Source organism: Pygocentrus nattereri, chromosome 4 (assembly GCF_015220715.1).
Source record: "Pygocentrus nattereri isolate fPygNat1 chromosome 4, fPygNat1.pri, whole genome shotgun sequence".
NCBI classification, from domain to species: Eukaryota; Metazoa; Chordata; class Actinopteri; order Characiformes; family Serrasalmidae; genus Pygocentrus; species Pygocentrus nattereri.
Window position 1 is genome coordinate 47,445,539 of NC_051214.1, and position 10,920 is coordinate 47,456,458.

Here is a 10,920-nt window from a genome sequence, read left to right on the forward strand (position 1 = left end):
AGGTACATGGTTTGTGTACTTCATCCACCTCTGATTGTTTGAGGCCTGCTCTTTGAATGTACACACCTCAAGGACCCGGATGATTGTTGAACCGTTTGCGGCTCCTTTAAGTCGACGTCACGCCTCCTCCCCCTTTCAAAATGTGACCGTGTCGCTAGGCAACGGCCGCTGTGTTAGCCGCGCTCGGCCAATGAAATCATCTCCGGGGTGGCGCTCTCAGCCAATCAGGTCACAGATATTGAGTGGCAGTTTTAAACCGCTTGGTGTGGCGGACGCTGCAGTGCCGGCGTTACGGCGAGTTTGCGGGTTAGAAACGCCGATAAAGTGAGCAGGAGCGGCAGGTTTACAGCCGATCTGTGCGGGGTGTTGGTTTACTCTCCACGATGCCCTCGCATACGGAGCAGTACGAGGTGCTGGGCACCATCGGCTCCGGCTCGTACGGAAAATGCCAGAAAATAAGGAGGAAATCGGACGGAAAGGTAAACAAACGCGTCATGTTTAACTTCATGGTTAAAGTTCCCGAGAGGGCTCTCGGTATTACAGTGACCCTGCCGGGTCTTTCTGCTGCCCTCTGTTGTAGTTCGTTCGCTCGTTAGTTCGTTAGTTAACCGACGAACCGGCGGCGTTCAGTTGATCACCAGGGAGACTCGCCGCTTCTGCTGCAGTTAACGCGCACGCGCGAAGGGCAGGTCCACCAGACAACGAATTTCAGAGTGCACAAACGGTGTTTACTACCAGTGACGTCACCTACATCATTATCACGGCAGGATTAATCAGTGCTGCAAACTAGTCACTGCAAATATGTTAGGAAGCTGGCGAGTCTAGTTAATGCTTTAAAGCAATCCCTTGGCTCACAAACAAGAACAGTGAAAATACTGGTAACGGCTCGTTTTTATATGTTCATATTTTTATGATTTTCTTTTTCAAAATCGATACTAGTCAAATATTTAATGCAGTCAAACATTTTTAGCGCAGTTAATTAAATTCAATTCAACTTTATTGTCATGATACAATACAGGGTAGTAGAGTATAGCGAAACACTATTGGGCGACTTTTCCAGTGCAGTGATAAAAGATGCATAGTAAACAGTGCAGAGACTAAAGACAGTAAAACACAGACAGAATGTGCAGTCAGTAGGTTCAGGCCTCGAACGTAGACTGTGCGTAGGCAAGTGTTATAGGTGTACTGGACGTATAGACAGTTAGTGCATGGTCAGATATTCAGTGTATCAGGTATATAGACAGAAAGGTGCTGGTGAACTGCAGTGAAGTAAATGCAGAAGTACTAGTGGTGTAAACAGTGATCTGTATACAAAGTAAAACCCCAAAACCTCCTCCAGGGCCGTTCTGAGGTTGGCGAGGCTTCTTTGTTTTGTGTGTGTGTGTGTGTGTGTGTGTGTGTGTGTGTGTTCCTCTCCTGACTGGCGAGCTTCACCCGCGGCCTCTGCGCATAAGCTCGGTCGTCGATGACGTCACCGCGAGCGTGACCCAGGCGGTCGGTGCAGCAGCGCTGTAACGCGGTTTACTGAAGGAAGAGAAACGAAAATTTAAATAAATTCATTCACTGCAAAGATAGAAAATAGAAAACGCACCTTTGATGCGTGTTTTGTGCCACGGCACGAAAGGAAGCCCTTGTGCTGGACAGGACAGGACAAAAGACGACAAGACAGGACAAGACAAGAAAGGACAGGACAAAAGACGACAGGACAAGACAAGAAAGGACAGGACAAAAGACGACAAGAAAGGACGGGACAAAAGACGACAAGAAAGGACGGGACAAAAGACGACAAGAAAGGACGGGACAAAAGACGACAAAAAACAAGACAGGACAAAGGACAGGACAAAAGACAAGACAACACAGGACAGGACAAGAAAGGACAGGACAAAAGACGACAAAAAACAGGACAGGACAGAAGACAAGACAACACAGGACAGGACAACACAGGACAGGACAACACAGGACAGGACAACACAGGACAGGACAACACAGGACAGGACAAAAGACAAGACAACAAAGGACACGACAGGACAAGAAAGGACCAGACAAGACAGGACAAAAGACAGGACAGGACAAAATAAGACAATTACATTACTAGTCCCACAGCAGGGAAATTCATTGTTACAGCAGCAGAGTAGCAGGAGTGAGGCACTCAGTAATAGAAACGGAAACAGTAAAAACATTATAAACATAATTTTTATTATTTACAAAAGTTAAATCTCTAGACTATTTACAACAAAATAAGAATAAAAAAATGGGATAATTGGGATAATATTGGGATAATATCGGGATAATCTCTGAATCTCTTGCTGCTGGCGGGGACCCCCGAGTAGGTTAGCGTTATCCTGATGAAGTAAAGGCCTGTTTTTTTGTGTAAACGGCGCGGCTGGAGACTTTTTTAACTAGAACTAGGCTGGTCAGCTAACTAACGGACTAACCGAGAGCCAACAGCCTGAACGACTCCATCATTAACATTACAGGCTCCAGTCAAAGGGCTTACTGTACTGTACCATTTCATCAAAGAACAAGTTCACCGTTTTCCTAGACTGTGGTTTCTTGTCGTTTATGATCATGCGCAGCGCAAACTGGCCAATTCTGACTCGGCAAGTTTCTCTAGAATTATGTGTTTCACATCAAAACCCCTCCGAATGGCTTTGTGAATGCTTTAAAGATGTAAACAAAATATTATTTTTGTGAAAAAAAAGAAAATTCTGAAATGTTGGTGTCATCCCCCTTCAATCTGTAAATTGTCTCTTTTTGTCTAGTATAGAAATCTTATGTATTGAGCCAGACGTTTCCCAGCTAGAACATGTATCAGTGAAATTTCTGAATATAATAATTAGCAGACTAAACTACATGTTGCAGTTTATTTTGCTCATGTTGTGTTTTATAGCTAAATAAAGGTGAACAGAAGTTCTTGGATCCCCTCCCCTGTTCTGCAGAAACCTAACACACCTGAAGCAGGTAGTCAACGTCTCTAGTCTGTGGTTACCTGGCTCAGGTGTGCATGGAGCTGGAATTGAATGCAAACATGCACCGGCTGGAGGGGAAGGGGGGGTCCCTGAGGACCAGATTGGAAAACCTTGCCGTAAGTAATCTGAAACCATTCGTTTTTTTTGTCAGGTTCTGGTGTGGAAGGAGCTGGATTATGGTACCATGGCAGAGGCGGAGAAGCAGATGCTGGTGTCTGAGGTGAACCTCCTCCGAGAGCTGAAGCACCCCAACATCGTTAGATACTACGACCGCATCATAGACCGCACAAACACCACACTGTACATAGTGATGGAGTACTGCGAGGGTGGAGACCTCGCCAGCCTCATCACAAAGTGCATTAAAGACAGGTAACCCGAAACCACACCTGAGAGAGCTCAGACCTAAGCAGTACAGTCACCAAGGCAGCAGTTACAGGTTACAGGGTTACAGGTTGCATTGCTTATTTTACTGCGCAGTTCATTTGAGGGGGAAAAAACCCCAGGATATAAAGTGTGCAGCGGCTTCTGCGCAGGCCTCGGTTTGTTTTCAATATGGCAAATTCAGCGAATAAACAGTAACTGTGAATTTAAGTTATGCGGACGTGAGTTCTCTGTACAGGACGTGTTCAATTATTTTCACTTGCAACAGAAAAGCATGGAATTTGACCAGGGTGCCTATACTTCTGCACACGACCGCACGTGAACATGCACTTTAGAAATATAACCGTGTACATGACGTGTCCGCTATGAAAGGTTAAACATGCAACACAACCATATCTGCAGGTGTGTGATCTATGTAGTTAGTTGTGTGCAAAAGTTTTGGCACCCCAGTCAAATTCTGTGTTTTGTCAACGTTTATTTATTTATTTTAGTAAAAACAGGTCCATAGAGAACACACAGAGAGCCGCCAATGAGATGCACACGGTGTTTGACTGATCACTTAAAAGGCAACTCCTCAGCATAGAGTAAGTTTTCTGTGTAGAGCGGTTTGGGGGTGAAATGCTCTGTTGTAGAGAAACGTACCGAGTCAGGATTGTTCACAGTGGTGGATGAATGCATAAATCATTTGAGAGTTCTCGAAGTAATTTATACTTAATTTTACTTTACTTTCATTAAACTTTATACATTTAATTCTACTTAAGTGCTTTTATGCTTTCACCTTTTAATATCATGTACATTTGTCCAAGCTTAACCTGGGCTCCAAAGCTCTTCTGTAGTTTTGATTGCACGTTTTGAACCCGGACCCTCTGTGTGATTGTTTTGGCAGGAGGTATCTGGAGGAGGACTTTGTTTTGCGCGTGATGGCTCAGCTGGCTCTGGCGCTGAAGGAGTGTCACGGCAGGGGTAACGGAGGCAGCACGGTGCTGCATCGAGACCTCAAACCTGCAAACATCTTCCTCGATGCCAAACAGAACGTAAAGCTCGGCGATTTTGGCCTGGCGCGAATACTCAAACACGAGACGAGCTTCGCTAAGACATTTGTGGGAACTCCTTATTACATGTCCCCAGTAAGTGTGTCTCACTTTGAACTTACATACGTAGGATCTGTTTCCTGGACTGGGATTAGGCCTCGTCCTGCACTTCATTTTCAGCTTTTGGGCAGTCGTGGGCTGGAGGTTGGGGAGCTGGCCCTGTGACCGGAAAGTCGTCGGTTCGATCCCCAGAGCCGACAGCACATGACTGAGGTGTCCTTGAGCAAGACGCCTAACCCCCAACTGCTCCCCGGGTGCTGTGGATAGGGCTGCCCGCCGCTCCGGGCAAGTGTGCTCACTGCCCCCTAGTGTGTGTGTGCTCACTAGTGTGTATGTGGTGTTTCACTTCATGGATGGGTTAAATGCAGAGGTAGAATTTCCCCGTTTGTGGGATTAATAAAAGTATCACTTATCTCTTTAATCCCCAGCAAACATCAGTGTTTGCTTTCTAAGTAGGTTAATCTTGCTCTTGTGGGCACACGGTATATCCTGTGAATAACAGCTCACATGTAAACTGGGCATCGACGCAAGCATCGTCCCCACCGATCACAAGGCTGATGTGGTTTGTCCCGACCACGCTGCTTTTAACAGAGCTGTGTTTGGCTTCTCTGCAGCCAAGTCAGGGAAATTCACAGTGAGAAAGCTAACCACCAAGCGAAAGCTGGCCTGGCAAGCATAACTGAGCTATCAAGAACACATGTTTGTGGATAACCAGCCACGCTAGCTCATCTAGATCCTGAATGATCATCATCTTTAAGGCTACTTATATACCCTGGATATTGTTTTTAGTGAGTGGGCACAGTGGGGTCGACAGAAACACCTCTTCAGGTGGTTCTTACCGCTTCACTTGCACTGCTGTTTATTTCTGCTTCAGTGCTGTAGCAGACTGGGCCTGTTGGACTGAGGCCTGGCAATCATGAATGTTCAGTAGAATATCAGGCCATGCCCAGACAGTTAGGTCTGACCAGCAGCTTAAGTCATGCTTTATTATATTTCTGTCCCTTTTTGTCCCGTACAAACTTTGCTGGTTGTTTAATATAACACTCTATTTTAATATCATATAAACATTTTCAGTATTTCACTCTGTGTTGTGTGGCGTTTTCCCACTGAGCAGCGCTACGGTGCAGTTTCAAATCAGTGATCGCGCATTTTCTCATTTGAACCTTACTGGAGTACATGGCAGGGGTACCGAGTGTGCTGGTCCAGCACGTATGGGTGAAGCTACACGCTTGACGATGGTTCTTTTATGGTTCTTTAGTAAAGAAAATGGTTCTATAAAGAACCATGAACGCTCAAAGAACCCTTTGCATGATTAAATGGTTATTTGTTCTTTAGATTAGTGGAGACTGCTGCAGGCGGTTCTATGTAGCACACAAGGGTTCTTCTATTGTAACAAACGACGCCGCAGCAGTAGCAGAACCTTTTTTGGTGCTGTATAGAACCCTTCTTTGAGTTCATTTCTGTTTTATTTTTCTATTGTTCATTTACTAAAGAAACCTTGAAGAACCATCATTTTAAGCATGTAGTAAAGGCGCAAACCACTGCTTGGTCAAATGCCATGTCCTTGGTCCCTGAAGTCAGATGACCTGTATATGAATATGGGGTATGAACCGGATATCTCAGTGAAGCCGAACTCAGAAGTCAGAATCTGATGCTCATCTGTCGTTGATGCTGTTTACGTTTACCTGTTAACGATAGATTTGCATGTAAAATCATGTGACGCCACAAGATAAACAGAGTTTGGATGTCTAACTGTGCCGTGCACCAGGGATGTAGTTATTTTAGTGACGCTTTATCGTAAGACAGTGTTCATAAGGCTGCACGATACAGAAGCTCGTCATGACAACTGACATAAACCTACATAAACATTTATAAAAGTTTATTCCAACGGTCGTCAATCATCATAAAGGTTTTGGCCAGTTTTGATCAGAGCTGTCATAAAGCAGCCTTTATCACAGGTGACCGGAGCCTTTATAAATATAGCCCTGTGAACATTAACCTACAATAAAGTATTATCACTATTCCCCACAATGTCATTTTAAATTATATTTGAATTACTTTGATTGTGTTTTGTGGTACATTCATGCTGCCTTTGCCAACAGGAGCAAATGAATCGCATGTCCTACAATGAAAAATCAGACATCTGGTCATTAGGATGTCTGCTGTATGAACTCTGTGCTTTGTCGTGAGTATTAACACCTTTTGAGTCTCGTCATGAGCGATAATGTAACGTTTCTCTGAAGAATTGGTACGTTTGTGATGTTTTAACTGCACGGATCCTTTCCAGCCCCCCGTTCACCGCATACAACCAGAAGGAATTGGCAGAGAAGATTAAAGAGGGAAAGTTTAGAAGGATCCCATATCGGTACTCGTCAGAGCTGAACACGCTCATATCCAGAATGCTTCATCTAAAGGTTTGTCCAGCTTCTTTTGTCTCAGCTGCTGGGTTAAAGGAAAGCGAGTGTCTTATTTAGGTGTCGGGCCACCAAATCACCAGCGTGATTCGCAGTGGATTTTCCCCCCGAGAAGACAAATGAGCCTAAACCATGCCAGTAAAATGCCGCCCACAGCAATGCGAGTATGTGATTATGCTTTGTATGGTCAAGACAAAGGTTTTGACCAGCCAGGCACGCTAAGGGGCTTTGTGGAAATGGCTTTCTCATAAAAACATTTAATCCAGGGGTGGGGAGTTACAGTCTTGGAGGGATGGATTCCTTCACAGTGTGGTGATTTTCTTACTCGAGCAGCCCTGGTTCGTCAGTTTTTTTCCCGGGGTGCATTCCAATTGCCCTCTTAGTTCCCTGCAAAGTGCACTACACGGGGCATTCAGACATTTAAGGGTGATTCCAAACCACTGGGAGCGAAAATGTTCAAACTTCAAACTGCACAGGGAGTGGAGGACAACACTCTTATCACTTCTCAAAGTGGTTCTGGTTCAGTCCGTCTTCCTGTTTACTGCACTAGTGCCTGTGGTATAGTATAATATGTTGTAGCATAATTTAGTACATCATCACAACTCATGTGCATAATGTACCATATTTCAGCGTTACACTGTTATTGAGAAGATAATTATTTATAAAGACCCGACGCAGAGTAATGCTGTGCCCTGTATTACATCGGGTCTCTTACACTGTCTGTAACATTTTAAATCATAATAATCTTTAGGAGGTGTTGTAGAGCAGGGAAATCACCAAACTGTGCTGGACTCCCCCAACCATGGTGGCAGAATGTCCTCTCACTGCTCCATAGAAAACAATAAAATAGCATTTGAATATGAATAAGAAGTTGAACGTCATAAACTTGCTAACAGGGAGTTTTATTGATTGATTATTGACTGGCTACCAGCTGACATGGTCTGTATTATTTGTTGTGTTCAACTGTGTAATATCACACACACACACACACACACACACAGACCGTGTCAGCTGGTAGCCAGTCTGCCTCTAACACTAACAGCATTTTGTTTTAAACGCTCATATTTTTTACCCCTAAATGTGTCCACTTCATGCCTGCTCGTCGTTTTGTTGTGTATTGACTGCTCTCTCTCTCTCTCTCTCTTTTTTTATTATTATTTTTTTTATCAGGACTACCTGCGTCCCTCAGTGGACTCCATCCTGCAGAGCACTTTAATCTCCTCTTATGTGGCGGCAGAGCAGCGGAAGGCGGAGGTAAGGCAGCGGCGGAGGTCTGACTCGGGGCAGAATAAACACCTGGACGCCGTTACGGCCGAGCTACGGCTGAAGGAGCAGGCCCTGCGGGAGCGAGAACGGGCTCTGAAGGAGAGGGAGGAGAGACTGGAGCGTAGGTGTTCTGCTTTTTCGCCTCATTTCCGATGTAGAAGTAACAGACGATCACCTACGTTTGATATTAATAAACAATGCACGAGTGCGACCTGATGCCAGCAACTATATATTTTTAATTGCTCAAGATTCTATATAAATATTAAAAAATATAGAAATTGAGTTTGATAAATACATCAGCAAATATGGGTTTAAATATTGTCATCGCTTCTCGGCCTTTTGGCTAAGATCAAGTGCAGTATCTGATCTTATCAGTTTAATATCTGACACGTCCTCTATATGAGGACCGCATATTAAATAGATTTTTAGAACAGGGAGACGGAAGAGGGGCTTCCTCCGTCCGCTCCACGCGTTGACCTGGTATTGCAGTACCTCCGGGAACGGTGCACCTCCTTTTGGGCAGTCGTGGGCTGGAGGTCAGGGAACTGGCCCTGTGACCGGAAGGTCGCCGGTTCGATCCCGAGCGCCGACAGCACATGACTGAGGTGTCCTAGAGCAAGACACCTAACCCCCAACTGCTCCCCGGGTGCCGTGGATAGGGCTGCCCACCGCTCCGGGCAAGTGTGCTCACTGCCCCCTAGTGTGTGTGTATTCACTAGTGTGTATGTGGTGTTCCACTTCACGGATGGGTTAAATGAGGAGGTGGAATTTCCCCGTTTGTGGGATTAAAAAAGTATCACTTAACAAATCTAAAGATCTGATGCTGATATGATTCTAATATCTTTGTACGTCTTTGAGATTTAGGTCAGCACTGTCCTAATTGGTGGGGTATAAGCTTCATTAGGTCTGTCACGTTATAGCGACACACTCTTTCTGTATGATCATAATTAGCCAGCCTAGAGGAGGTAACCGTTTAAAAACACGTTTGAGTGCAGGAGGTCTTTTAAAGGAGTTCTGCAGAGGTTGTCAACATTATCTGCGGCACTATTTGTATGGTTCGTACGGTTATTTACGTATTAGCTTTTTAATTGATTTCTTTTAGTCATTATGTAAAGCTGTTTTTAATCCCTAACAGACTGGGCATCAAAAAAATGCAAAGAATTTCTTTCCGCATTGCCATTTGCTCAGAGAGCGGACGGAAGCGCGGCTGCTCTAAAGAGACCAATTAATGGCGTCTTTTCTCTTTTCTGACAGAAAAGGAGCAGGAGTTATGTATCAGAGAGAGACTATCAGATGAGAAGCTTGCCAGGTAAATATTAATGACTGCTTTCCCAGACCTAGATTAAGTTCAAGCCTAGAATAAATCCACAGTTTAATGCATGACTAGATTACCTGAAAGTCTGAAATAGCCAGTGCTTTTGCGTAATCTGAACGATTTCTCTTAAATGACCTCTGACTCGTTTTGCCCACAGAGCGGAGAGCCTGATGGAATCATACAGCTTGATGAGGCAGCAGAGGGCGCCACGTCCACTCTGTTCAGATGTTTTAGGTAGGGGAGTGAAACGGAGGCCTTTAGATCCTCTGAACACAGAGAGAAGCTGACCAGCTGCTTGTGTATATATATTTGAGTGCACATACTATTTAATGAATTATGTTTTAAAGGTGAAACGTGTAGGAACTGTATGGTTTTACGTTTTTAAATCACAATTACACCGATCATGATAAAGAACGCAAAAATAAAGAGTGCAATACGTCACTACCTGACATTTGCCACTGAAGCTCTTGTTAAGTGACTCAATCGTTCAGTCATTCACTCACAGTTTGACGCACAGCACCACTTGGTAGTTTATTTCTGGGTGTTTCTGCTTTTTATGGGCTGTTTTGGCTGCGCAAATATTTAGAAAATCAGTGAAACTTTCTTTACCACCACACGTCCTCACTACAACAGAGTGACACAGTAAGGACATCCCAATGCGGGGATGAAGACTTTTCCACTGTTTTTGAGTATAAATGATAACAGGCCCTGTTACATTAGTTTTGGCAGCCCGTTTCCAGTGTATTTGAATTGAACATGAATATATGGTCTAATTAAAATAAAAGTAAAGTTATATGAATATTGAATTTGAAAAGATGAGATTTACTTTCTGTAAATCCACAGACTCCCAGATTAGGTTTCCCGTGCTTTCGTCCATGTGCTGAGAGTAACGCAGGTTCGTGACGATGACGAACCGCTTTGTCTTGCATCTTTTGGAGAGTCTGAAAAGGGAAATGTGCAGTGATTTCAAACAACCATGAAATGTAGTTGGTTTAGTGTTGCATGGCTGTCAGAATAAAACCTCATATCTCCAAAAGGTTAACTTTAAAAGAGGAGCTGAAGCTTCGTCACTCGTCGTGTAAACCGCAGTCATTTATTTAATAGTTTTGTCAGATCCTAATGAAAATATAACATCGCAGTGTTTTAATGCTGAGACATTTCTTCAAGGGTTCTTTAGTGAGGAAAATCATTTTATATAGAACCCTTTGCATAAATAATAGGTTCTATAACAAGCCTTTTGGGTGGGTGTGTGTGTGTGTGTGTGTGTGTGTGTGTGTGTGTGTGTGTGTGTGTGTGTGTGTGTGTGTGTAAATTAAAAAAAAAAAAATATATATATATATATATATATATATATACACTTACACACATATACATATTTACATACACACACATTTTTATATATATAAAAAATGACATTTATTCTGGTCTATAAAAAAAACCCTTATAAAGTGTATACACACACGCACACATTTATTTATATATAT

The 10,920-nt window shown here is 43.7% G+C and overlaps 1 protein-coding gene and 1 non-coding gene across 3 annotated transcripts in view; both read left to right on the top strand.

Moving 5' to 3' along the window:
- The first annotated feature begins 246 nt into the window (after positions 1-246).
- nek2 (NIMA-related kinase 2) overlaps positions 247-10,920 on the top strand; it is a 12,491-nt gene continuing 1,817 nt past the window's right edge. Inside the window, exons 1-8 of one of the 2 annotated variants that reach the window (XM_017695622.2) lie at positions 247-479; positions 3,121-3,338; positions 4,237-4,477; positions 6,544-6,626; positions 6,729-6,855; positions 8,026-8,242; positions 9,376-9,430; positions 9,594-9,670. In XM_017695622.2, the coding sequence (XP_017551111.1) occupies positions 384-479; positions 3,121-3,338; positions 4,237-4,477; positions 6,544-6,626; positions 6,729-6,855; positions 8,026-8,242; positions 9,376-9,430; positions 9,594-9,670 (1,114 nt within the window). In that variant the 5' untranslated portion in view covers positions 247-383. Of the gene's footprint in view, positions 480-761; positions 879-3,120; positions 3,339-4,236; positions 4,478-6,543; positions 6,627-6,728; positions 6,856-8,025; positions 8,243-9,375; positions 9,431-9,593; positions 9,671-10,920 lie in introns of those variants that run through there. The other variant, XM_037537672.1, reaches the window with a different exon arrangement.
- On the top strand, positions 8,445-8,635 carry LOC119263321. Its single transcript, XR_005130241.1, has one exon. It is a non-coding gene; the product is annotated as a U2 spliceosomal RNA (small nuclear RNA).